The sequence below is a fragment of the Acomys russatus genome, chromosome 1 (assembly GCF_903995435.1).
Source record: "Acomys russatus chromosome 1, mAcoRus1.1, whole genome shotgun sequence".
Taxonomy (NCBI): domain Eukaryota; kingdom Metazoa; phylum Chordata; class Mammalia; order Rodentia; family Muridae; genus Acomys; species Acomys russatus.
Window position 1 is genome coordinate 99,232,023 of NC_067137.1, and position 13,050 is coordinate 99,245,072.

At 36.8% G+C, this 13,050-nt stretch overlaps 1 protein-coding gene across 38 annotated transcripts in view; it reads left to right on the plus strand.

Annotated features, from left to right (window-relative positions):
• Nrxn3 (neurexin 3) overlaps window positions 1-13,050 on the plus strand; it is a 1,522,640-nt gene that overhangs the window by 1,460,239 nt on the left and 49,351 nt on the right. For 26 of the 38 annotated variants that reach the window (XM_051149743.1, XM_051149800.1, XM_051149769.1 and 23 more), the window contains one exon: window positions 11,028-11,106. The exons of 1 other annotated variant lie outside the window; for it this stretch is intronic. In XM_051149743.1, coding sequence (XP_051005700.1) covers window positions 11,028-11,106 — 79 coding nt within the window. Of the gene's footprint in view, window positions 1-11,027; window positions 11,116-13,050 lie in introns of all 38 variants that reach the window. 11 more of the 38 variants (XM_051149829.1, XM_051149873.1, XM_051150001.1 and 8 more) reach the window with 1 other exon arrangement.

Below are 13,050 nucleotides of genomic sequence, written 5' to 3' on the forward strand. Positions count from 1 at the left end.
CAATCACCTAGAGTAAGAGACTCGGTTGCTTAGAAATATTTATCCCTGAGAGATGGTCATTAAAGCTACGATATTGTATTCAGCTGTTTATTTTTGCTTAAAGTGATTAAATCAATAAACATATAAAGAAAACACATTTTCTTCTGTTTAGAAGACAAGGGGAAACACAGAAAAGCTAAATAAGAGTGTTCATATTTTTAAAAGGGGGCAGAAGATGACACACTGTTTTCTTTTGAAGAAGCAAAATATAAACTAAACTGTGTCTTGACACATCTTTTGATAACAAAGACACTCCAGAGTTGATTTTTACTTCCCAAGAGGATGGCATGGAAAAGTAACCAACCCCTACCTCCTGCCCACTCAAGCAGCTCTCAATGTTCTCTGAAGGAAGTTTGTCTCAGTGCCCATGCTAGCAAAGTTTCTCATTTCATTTTTTATGGGTATCCATTATTGGTTGACCACCCATTTATGAGTAAAGGCATTTTTTTTTCAGAAAATATTCTGATTATCATTTGCTTTAAGTGGCTCTTTAGAACAGAGTTTCTCAGAACTGGGAAGCAGTGGGAGTTCCAGGAGTCTTGCCCTAATAGGACCCTCTCTGAAACATTGTAACTGATGTAGGGAACAAGAAGGGTGGGAGTAGAGGCGTAAAAATTAGAAGAGCTACGGCAGTGTAGAAAGGTTCTGTTTCCTCCAAAGTAACTTTGACAGAATTAACCTAGTGAAGTGTTGAAACACTGTGTCAAGACCAAGCTCCTGGAGCATAGGCCATTTGTCATAATTTGAGGCTCTGAAAACCATGTCACATTCTTTGGGCCTGATCAAAAACCATCTTGCAGAACTGTTCTCTGGGGCATCTACATACTTTGTGGAAACCAACAGACAAGAAAAGCAAGGGTCTCCTTGTTCAAAATGCAGGAGGAAAAGTGTTGCTGAATCGCTAGAATACACAGCTTGCTTATGGTCTTTCTTCCATAGACACATTGTGATGCTTCTATTTACTAGTTCATATTTAGCATTAGAGGTAATGCTAGAGGCTAAACCTGGGTATTGCGTGAGATAGGCAAATATTCTACAGTAGAGATACCTCCCTAGATAAGCTTAATGATATTTTAAGGAAGCAAAAATGAAAAATTTTAAGTCATCAGCACATATATTACCATTTTTATGATGCAGTATGTGTTTTACAAGTCAACTGAAGAACACCCAACTCAAAGGTAGAATCACAGAAGAAACCCAGTATTCTTATTGCACAGCTTACAGATACATATTTACTTCATAACCAGGGAGAATTGTTGTCCCATACTAGCTTTCCAGTTTTCACTCCACTTTTTAATTAAAGACATCCTAGAAATAGTGTCACTTCAGCTTATTGAAAAGTAAAGTAACATTGAAAAGGCAAAGGGTTCGGGGTGGGCCTAACTTTCCCTTTTCTTCTACTCCAGTGTGTTCACCAGTACACTGGTGAGAGAAAGTAAGTGGTAAGCTTGCCTGGAAGAGCACACATTATGTTGGACTTTGAATGCAACAAATGCAAAAGCCTATAGGGATTGAAACAAGAACTTATTGCCAGCTAATCTTATCTAGAAAGCAGCAATGTTTTCCCAAGGAGAGATACTGGGTGATTTCATACTGCCATTGTGGTGGTTTGAATGATAATGGGTCTTGTTTACCTACGTATTTGAATACTTGGCCCTCAATTTGCAGAACTGTTTGGGAAGGATTAGGAGGTGTGACCTTGTTGGAGAAGATGTATCATTGGGAGGTGAGCTCTTTGAGCTTTCAAAAGTCCATGTTACTCTCAGTTAGTTCCCCCCCCCCCACACACACACACACTGGGTTGTTGTCTCAACATCTAAACTCCCAGCTTCTGCTTCAGAGACATGCCTGCGTTCCTGTTGCCACGTTCCCTTCCATGATGATCATGGGCTCCACTGCCCTCTGAAACAAAGACCCCCAAAGTAAATGTTTTCCTTTATAAATTGCTTCGGTCATGGTGACTCTTTATAACTATAGAAAAGTAATCAAGAAAGCTGTCATTCTTGCCATGTCAACAGAATTCCATGTTCATGAAATGTTTGGCAGATTGCCTGTAGAGACGATTGCAAAGGGCATGGGTGGGAATATATGCTGCATGCACTGCTTTTGCTTGCATATGTGCTCTCTAGGCCCATTGCATTCTACTTACAAGACCCAAATTGTTGTGTACGTCTAAGCAAGAAGAATATCAAAGTGCAGGAGCATTATGAGCCCAGAACCCTGATTTCAGTCACTACCTACTCTTTTTACAACACCCATTTTGACATAACGTGAATGTTGTTTTTTATGAAGTATACTGGGGAAAATTGTTAGCTCCACTTTCCACCAGAAAAGAGCCATGAATAGTTTCCCACTCAATTTGGAAATTATACTCTATTTGCTTTGGTTGTGGTGTGAGTGTATGTGTACATTTATACATGTATGCATGTATACACGTGTCTGTGCATATGTGTGCACACATGTATATAAAATTAAGGGAAAGCCAGAGGTCATTGTTGGATCTTCCTCAGTTTCTTTATACCTTATTTTTGTTTCTTTTGAGCCATGCTTTCTCATGGAACCTAAATCTCACGGATTAGGGTAGATTGGCTTATCTACAAACCTCATAGTCCCGCTGTTGATACCATAGTGCTAGGGTTACAGGAGGGTCCCACCATACTGGCTTTCTTATGTGAGTGTTGGGGAACAAACTCAGATGCTCATATTTATGCAACAAGAACTTCACCAGAGGAGCCATCTCCCCAGAATATGTGTTGACGTTACAAATTGTTTTGAGTTGGTGTTTATGGAGATCTGGTCAACTTTATACTATAGACTGTGAATGAAGAAGTGACACCTGGAGAGTAAGTGAGCCTATCTGGGTTCAGGAATTTCTTATTAAACAGTACTTGAAGACCTTTTTTCACCTGAGATTTGCTTTGAGAATAGCATTAGTGGACTTGGCTTTCTAGTCTGTCTTTGTGGGAGCTTTCTACTCTCTTCTAGACACAATAAAGCTAACGTAACTCTAGAGATTCATTCCCAGGGCAAAGATGGTCTTCTTAGCACTCATCATCTCTCTAGCTTCATGTCATGTACTTCAGTTGAGCCTCATATCGTCCTCCCATAGTTATGACTCAAAGTCACTGGCTGAAAAACATCTGTCACTCCCTCAGTAACTTATCAAGTCCATTTTCAAGTACACAAACCTTCATCTCACTTTGGTTTTGTTTATTTATTTATTTATTTTATGTAGTACTTTTTTACTTTATTTCAAATAGATAGAAATATACATTCTTTCCAATATTAAAGGTTCATCTTTCATTTTATCCTTTAGAGTACATATTCCATTTATTACACTTGCTTGTTACGTTTCATGTTTCTGTGTCATTTGTAAGCTTTGTTAAGATGCATTTCATTTGTGCATTTGTGAATTAATGTGCCATTTTCTTGAATCCACAGTTCTTTCAGTTTCTTTCATGCTGGGATTGAACCCCAGCCAGGCCTATTATTATAAGATGCCTGTTTCCTTTTCTTTTTTGACTAATCTGATCTGATAAATTTGGATGAGCATGGCACAGTCCTTCCAATAAAAATGGCCTGCCATGCAAAAACTTAAATTTGGCCATTTTCAATTCCTAATAACTTATCATTTCTCTATCACCTTTTCTGTTGTGCATTTTACATATCTTGGTAAATCGAGAGTCCAAAAACTAAGGTCACTACTACATGGCATAGTCCTTTGGAACCAACTTATATGTATTCAGTTACTAAGGAGGAACCATGCTGTCCCTCCAGGCAGAACTGGCCTTGTCCTTCTAATCATACTGTGTGTCTTCATTACGGTCATCTCATGAAGTCCTCTAATCTGTGACTTCAACGTTTAAGAAAAGGCTGTCTTTCTTTGGATTGTGATGTGAGGCTCCAAGACAGAAGGCCAAGACAAAGAGTACCCCACAAGGAAGCATCATCCTATATTTCTGTTGTTTTTTTTTTTTTTTTTTTTTCTGGTAACTCTGTCTTTTTTTCCCCCTTTTAAAATTAATTTATTCAGATTACATCTCAATTTTTATCCCATCACTTGTATCTTCCCATTCCTCCCTCCCTCCTGCTTTTACCCTATTCTCCTCCCCTTGGTCTCTATTTCTTATATTTCCATATGTCCCTTCTTCTCTGCTGAACTCTAGAGTCAAAAGTTCAGGGACCTGTGAATGCTTTCAACATTTTTTTCAAAAGCAATGGGGCTATTTATGGGAGCTTATGTGTTTGACTTTAAAACACTTACTAACTGGTACCTATATCCACTACTTACGGTCGCAATATTATCTGATCTTGGTGATTTTCTACCTACAAACAGAGCCCTGATTTAATAATATTGGCATAAAGCTCACTTGTAAAGGAAATACATTTACGGAAAATAAAGAGAGAAATGAAATAAAAGCGTACCATGTATTTAGAGAATTAATTAGATTTTGGCATCTCTTATAAAAGTTAGGGCCTAAATATTCAAAAACTGTGTGATAACAGCAGAAAGTTTCCAATGGACACATAGCCACATTTCTCTAAAAAGCAGTACCCCAACCAGGAGGAAATGGCCATCAATATGGGACTTTGTGTGTGCATACACACTAGGACCCCATCTACATTCTTGGTGATAGTGTAGAATGGGCAGGCAATTTTATTTAACTTTATAGTTTATTGTTTTTTTTTTTCCTGCCTCCTAAATAATATGTAATTTCTCTAGGCCAAGAAATAAATTGAAAGGATTTAGAGGGATTTGCTTATCAGTGCAACACCACGTAGCATTACATTCCTCCTGCTTTTGGGAGGCTACATTGAAGTTTGGTTAATCTTCTGTGGTTCAATACCCCTCTTTCCTCTGTCAGGCTGCCTTGGACACAGATAGATTAATCTTCTTCTCACCCACTCTTTTCTTCTCCTTCCCTGCCCTGTCTTGGTCTACACCCCCCCCCTTTTTTTTTGGAACAGATGGAAGAGAAATCTTGAAAGTGGAGAGAAAAGAAAACACCAAGCCATGCTTTCTTAAACCATTTCTGAAGACCTCGATCATAGCACAAAAGATCCCAATCGGTAGCAAATTATATAGCTCATCTGCTTGCCTCTTTTGCAGTTAATTAAATCTGGAATCTGCAAAGGGATTTCCTCAGAGGCTAATTTGTTAGCAGAAGTTATTATAAGTCATGTTGTTCTTTACCCCACTCCACTGTGTGTATCACAGAAAAGAAGGAAATTGAAGGTGGGCAGAATTTTGAGGGAAGCAGAGTTTTCTTGACTTCTTAATGGCAAGGGATAAATAAATATTTATTACAGTAGATATGCCATATTAATTGTACAGTTTTAACAAGGTTTTCATAGTGTTGTAACTGATCTATGGCGTTTATTTTTTTTTAGCTCAAGTTCAACAGTTTGTAAAACACATAAAGACAAAGATTAAACCTAGCCAATGCCCAGTATGGTAATTTCCATATTATATCATAAACAACTTATAAATATTTGTTATGGAAATGAATGATTAAATAAGTAAATGCAAACATAAACAAAATCACCTATCCAGATCACATTGTGTTTTATATAGGGAAGTGTGCATGAAGAGTATAGTTTAGATTGAATGTAGTGTCTTTTAAGCCAAGAACAGTCTCCTTAAAGTTTTCTTATTCCTCATGAATACAAACCAAGTTATGCATGCAGGCATATCTTACTTGGCAACCCATTAGCTTAGATGTGCAGAGAGAAGAGAGGAAATGATGCATTGAAACCCCACAGCATGGCAAAGAGAGTGAAAATTAGCAATCCATTGCTACTTGGACATATAGAGGAAAGAAGCAAAGGTCCCTGGAGTTCGCCTTCTCACCAGACTATGACATTATCTCTTTAGTACCATCAGTTATGCCTGCCTTATGTTATGCTCCCGTGCTCTATTTGAGTGTGACAAGCTAAAATTATTTATGTTTCATTTTGTCATGAGAATGTCAGCTTCCTGTATTGAGGGTGACTGTACAGAGCACACTCAATCAGAATATAACAAGAGAATAGTTGGTGCCTTTGTTCATCTTGTGCTCTCACATTGCTTCCTTATTGTGCTTCAGTTCACTGAAATGATGGGAGTAGAAAAAAGCAGTAAAAGCAAACATTTCTTAACTTCCTAAGCTCCGTGATTTTTTTTTTATTACTCTATGATTTAATGTAAAAATCTAGGGATGTACATATGCTGACATTAATCAAAGACCAGAATATGTGATGGCAAAAATTTAGTGGATAAAATGCTACTGTATAAACTTAAAGGGTTCAAATATCTATGGCCTCACTTGAGGTCATAGGTTTGCCTAAAGTTGCTAAGATATTGGTAACTGAAAAGTAAGTTTGTTGTCTTTTTTTTTTTTTTCTTTTTGATCTTTTTTATTTATTTATTTATTGATTTTTAAAAATTTTTTATTAATTTATTCTTGTTACATCTCAATGGTTATCCCATCCCTTGTATCCTCCCATTCTTCCCTCCCTCCCATTTTCCCCTTATTCCACTCCCCTATGAGGGTGGCGAGCAGTGTGGACCGTGTTTGTTGTCCTTTTTTTAAATATAGAATTCTTAAGAGGTGCATAGACCTTCTCTCTTTCCAGGCATGAGCTACTTCAAGCTCTAACTTTAGCCTCAGAATAGAGGGGAATTGCCTAAGCCACAACATTTGAAAGAATTTAATTCTGTTTAGCATAGAGCAGCTGGTGAGATATACGGCTGTTTTCTGTGGGACTTTGGAATATTTATGGGCCTTTCTCTTTTCCCCTTTCAGTGGAAGAATGGAGATCATCATTCTTGAGTATGTTATTTATAATTCCATAAAGCTGTTCTATGGCAGACTTATTTTATCCTACACTTAATCTCAGTCAAATAATCATCGTTCCTAGGAGCTGGGACGAGAGAAATGGCTGTCCCCTAACTGATTAGCCTAGTGCTGATGTAAGATACAAGGCCAAAAGGTTAGAATTTGAAATCACAAATGACAGTTGGGCAGTCAGGAAAGGAGATGCCATGACACTGCCAAACGTTGTCCTGATTATAACATTAGACACTTCTAGGTATAATGGATAGAAGATAATAATGGAGAAGGGTATAAATATGCCCCTATGCTGGGATGGAGCAGAGGCTTCAGAATAAATAATTAGGCATAGGTGATTACAGAAACAATAACTCACAGGACAGAAATGAGAAGCCAGGTTTGAGAAACTGAGAGAATTGGAAGATAAACACATCTATAAATTTACCTGGGCAGAGTTTTGAGCTTTCTTCAATCCTAATTTTATTCTAAGGTTGCTTTAATAAGCACTGGTAGAAAAAATATATAAATGCAATAAAAAAATCTTTCAGGAAAGGAATAAAGAAGGTACTTGCCATGGACATATTTTATTGAAAGTTATTATAATGCATATCTTCCATTTTATGAGACCTAGTACAGAATTGAATAATTCCAACATATGGATTAAACATATGAAATCTATTTTAAAATAGACTAATAGGAATTATTGTTTTTGATATAAAACACGGTTAATATATAAGGGCTAAGGGATATTTTACTCTGCTAGGGAAAGGCAACTAGGTCATTTAATCTACACCAGAAGAACTGTGCCTGTCATTTCTAGGGACCATGTTCCAAAATCATGTTTGTCTGCTTCTGAAGGATTGTGATGGGTGACACTGATGAGGTGGAGGGAAGGGAAGAAGAGGATTCTGATGGGGGTGGGTTATTAAACCCATGCTTGTTAGCTGAGGCTTCTGCAGTAAAGATGATCATTCAAATTGCTATCATTCTGTCATTCCAAACCATCTTTTCTAACCCTACTACCTACAAATGTGCAAATAAATGAAGCTATTTTATTCTTCTGACCCTTAACAAATACTAGTTATTTTTACCTGAAATGCCCCTCTCCTTCTCCATCCTCCAATCCTCGGTTTGTACTACTTTATTCTCATCTCTCCCTAAGGGCTTGTTTTCTACTTCCCTTCTGTCTGAAAGATAGCTGTAGTCTCCTGCTACTTGCTCCCTTGGCGACTTATGTTAACTCTTGTCACAACAGTCAGTATGCCATGTTGAGCTTTCCTGTTTACTTGGCCCTCTCACCAGAGATTGAATTCTCAGAGCAGACAAGCCACTTCATCTCTCATTTAATCTTTCATCACAGTTGCAGTGCCTTATTAATAGGTGTGTGGTAAATATCTAAAGTAACAAATATTCATCAATGAGTGAGTGATTGAGTAAAGAAGTCATCTTGATATAATATGGTATATAATATTTACCAACATGGGTAGTCCGCCACTATCAAGAGTATTTGGGTTGTATGGTCATGAACATTTTATTCTTTGAATATCACAAACAATATGAACTCTCTAGAGTTCTATTCAATAGTAGGGACTGAAACCCCACAAAGGGCATTCTTTGAGTTCTGTATAGTAGTCACTGACTATTTCCATATATATATATTAGTTTTCAACTTCTTCGTGACCCTATGCAGTTTCTCAGAAGGTTTTTCTTCTAATTACCTATCTTCCATAAAATTTTAAAAGCAGTACTATACTGTATATGTACTTATGCAATGTTGGCATTTTGGAGAATGAGTCCAAATCATTCTTCCTCTGAACTGGAGAAGCCATTTTCCTAGAGAGCACATGCTTCAAAATGTTAAATAATAGATCTAGAAAACAACTTAGGGGTGATGGCTGCCTATACTCTTGCAGAAAACCCAAGTTTGGCACTTAGTGTCGGACTTGGGTAACCCTCAATCATCTGTAACTCTAGTTCCAGGGGATCCAATACTTTACAGTGGATTACACACATATCTGCACTTAAACATTTACATTCCCAAATACTCACTCAACAGAGACATACACAAAGTACATAATCAAAAATAAAACATAAAAAGAAAAGAATAATAAATTATGAAGTTATGATCATGACCCACCCAAACTGATGTTAGCTTCAGCTAATTGTTTTCTCTATCCATACAGTGTACATGTACTCCCTCATAACCTCCCTTCCCTTAAAGGAATATATATATATATATATATTATGGGAATACAATTTCTCTGGCACAAAGTATAAATCCCCAGAATACAGCTCATGGTACAGTGCAATCCAGCAGTACATAATTACAAAAGGGAACCTTTTAAAAGTGTTTATTTTTTAATATTCTGATAGAACAGAGATGAAGTATGTTTCTTTCAGACATAGTATGTCTATAGTATGGCTTATGATACCTGCTCTGCCTTGAAGAAAATGAAATAAAAATTACCTGATGTGATTTTTTTTTCATGTTTCTTTTTCCTTTTCTTGTCATCCACTTAATATCTGTATTTTTTAAAAAGGTGGAAACAATAACCACTTGAATTGTCATGTGTGCTTGTCTGTTATGGCTGATGTAACAAAGTGCCCTGGACTGTGTGACTCAATCAATAGAATTGTATTCCCACATAATTCTGAAGACTGATGAAGCCATGGTGTCAGCAAAGTCAGCTTCTCTTGTGGCCTCTTTCCCTAACTTAGATGCCATTCTCTATTCTGTATTTCTATGTAGACCCCTCTTTCTCTATGTCTATACCCCAATTTTCTCTTTATAGAGAGACCCTAATCCTACTATATTTAGGTACATCCTAATTATTTCATTTGAACTGAAGTACCTTATTAAGACCCAATGCCCATATGAAGTCCTGCCTTGGGGTATTGGGGATCATAACTAAACCTCTAATATCTACTTTTGGCTGTGACCTAGCCACCTCTCCAGCCTTCAGCCTATAATATATGTAAGTCAGGGTATAGAAAGAGCCATGATGAGCCACAAGCATAGTGGTAATGTATCTTGAAAATCCCAGCTTTTTTTCTTATAAGCTGTGTGTCTCTCAACAAGTCAGCTAACCTCTCTGATGTCTAGTCTTTCAAACACAACATCCCTGTCTCAATGGATAGTTTGAGTAGTTGTGTCTAATAAGAATGCATGCACATCAATCACAACACAACTGACTTATAATGCTTGTTCAGAAGACAAAGAAGGCATTTCTTTTGTACCTGTTCTTCTTCAATATGGATCCAGACTTTAATAGGCTGGGAATAACAAAATCAGCAACTCACTGAATGTTAACAATATTAAGAAAATAAATGAGTATTTATTAAAAAACCCATTGGGTATGTCTAGATATAATGACCAAAATTTGTTTGGGGTTGAGTGTGTGTGAGCCACTCATTCCTTCATCACTCTTTCCCTAGTATCTGTTGTACTTGTAATTTGTGTTATACATATTATTCATTCTTACCTACTATGTGGCAAGGGTCCATCTTACTGCCAATGCCCATGGTTCTCTGTTGTTCCTCTAGAAAATTACATAGCATTGGGAAATTTCTGCAGGATTAAAAACTACATGGATTTAAGTTGAACTAGTGTGGTGAGAATTTGTTCTGCTCTCTTCAACAAGAGTCTTACCCATGTCCTGTGCAGCATCACTCTGCTGGTCCTCATTACTAATTCAGCTAATTGCAGCAATTATGAGAATGAATTGCTGCAAGCAAGAGAAGCTATTATGCTGTGCTGAATGAATAGCATTCCATGGTGTTCATTAATTACACTGCCTATAGATTCACAGCCCCCCAACAGTGCACATGAGACCATGTGCCATATGCACTGAGTCGCTTTCAGAGCACAGTGCCTGTAGTGTTGGCTGGGTCCTTCCAATGCCAATTCTTTGCAACTCTTTTCCCTCTGATTCCTCATCCAGAAATCAGAGTTGACAGTACAGTGTAATTTTCTGAAGAAGAAAAGGCTTGAGTCTCTGTAGCTAGTTCGATGGCCTCAGCTTTACAGGAGACCTATACAGGCAGTCCTGAGCAGAGAAAAGTCAGTAATGGTGGGAGGGGGCAACCAAAAAGATGTAATATGTTTGTGTATCAGCATCCTTATCTTCCTGTTTTCTCTCTTCCCTATGCTCCTTGCTGTTCTGTTAACATCAATAGCCAACATCAGATGACCTTGTTTCATCTGCTGAATGTTCAAGTGATGATGAAGACTTTGTCGAATGTGAACCAAGTACAGGTAGGTCAGGTCAGTCTTGTTTTGCTTGCTTCTTTTTTTATTTGCAAGAACTCCAATACATACATATATGTGATTATACATGTGCTTTATATATATTATAGTGTCTTAATGTATGTGTATTTTATATCTATATATGTATCTGCATACATATATAAATACCAATTTACCAACAAAAGCATCAAATCCCATGGAAAGAGCCATGAAAGAACTGGAAAATCTAAGTCTCTGATGTTTAAAGAAAAATGCACAATATGCACACCGATTTTGCACGATCAGGTGCCCAGATTACACACTGGAATTACTGTTGCAAATGTTCATTTGCCAAATGGCAACTAAAAGATCCACACGGGCAAAGAGCATGCAAAGCCTCCATTCGAAACAGAGTTTTTGTTTTGAAGTCATAAACCTAGCAATGGAGGCCCCCCACCAAAAAAAAAAAAAAAAAAAAAAAAAAAAAAGGTGGGTATCATATGAGTCTCAGATTTGTTCTAATCGTAAGTGGCATAAATAAGTAAATAACCTAAATTATTTTCCATGGGATTTCTACAGCAGTTCACATGGTATTACATTTGTACTAATTTTGTTCATTACATGTCTAGAGAACTTATGAAACAATGTAGTATAAGAAATACAAAATTAGTACCAAGCCATGCCATGTCAACAGCTGTGATGTTTCAAAATGTATCGACTGCTGAAGTTAAACTGACTTTGGCACTGGAAATCTCAGTGTGTTCCCCATTTGGACCCAGATACATTTTGATATTTTCTGGTATTCCTTTCTAGTGAGCTATATATGATATAATGTCCAGCAGTGACTGCCATCCTGATTCTCTTCTCTTGACTTTCCCAAGTTGTCTTTTCTAGATTTACTCTAAGTTAAACATTTATATGTATATAATAGAGAACAGATATCATCGAATTTCTGTGTATGTTTATTGAAAGTAAAAGTCTCGTCTCATTTATACAAAGGGTAAAAGAAATAGATAAAAATTCCACTTAATCATCTGGGTGATTTTATATTGGTTAAAATTTTTAAGGCAAGCCATTGTATATTTTCTCTTTGTAATTGCAGAGAAAATTATGCTTCATGAAAAAAGCAATATATCAAAATTTAAAACTTGGTTTTCTTACCCCAAAATGGCTTAGAATGGTTCGGATTTTGGTAACTGCTGACTGCTTGGTTTCTTGCAAATGGCTCTGGATTCTGGAAGTTCTGTGGGTTTCTGATATTAGTTTCTTAAAGCTACATACTCATAGTTTGACCTTGCCACGCCAGAGGATGATTTGCTTTCTTGGAGAGCTTACTTCTGTGGAAGGAAGGTTAATGTGACTTTGTTCATCTGATTTCTTGAAGTGATTTGGGAACATACTGAGCACACATTTAAAAAATGAATTTATTTATTCCACTTACTTCCTATGTATTTCTGACCATTTAGGCACAACACAAGATGTCACTATCCTCTAGTCATTTATGGTCAAATGTTTTTTATAAGTGATTGCCATAAATTAAAGTAGTAAGCCTTGCTAAATAAGCCAATTCTCCAATCTAATGCAATGCCGCACATTTTTTTTTTTTTTTTGAGGGCACCTGTGTACTTTTAGGGTGTGTTAGATGCTAAGGACTGAGTATATCCAATTTACAATGTTTTCTAAAGACTGGTTTAAGATACGTAGAATTTAATTAAAATTGTCTGCCTATCCTCACTCTGATTTTCTCTACTTTTTAGTATTGATAACTGTATACAGATCAATACTTATCAAATCTCTGCGTTGCAACTCATTGAAAATAAAAGCATAACCACTTTGAATTATTTTAACATCTTTACCCTAATTAAGTCTTTTAAAAAACCATATATCTCTTTCCATAAGATAAAGGACAGTTTACATCTCAGAACCATGAGGCCCACAGACCCACAGACTAAGAACAGATAGTGCCTTTTGAGG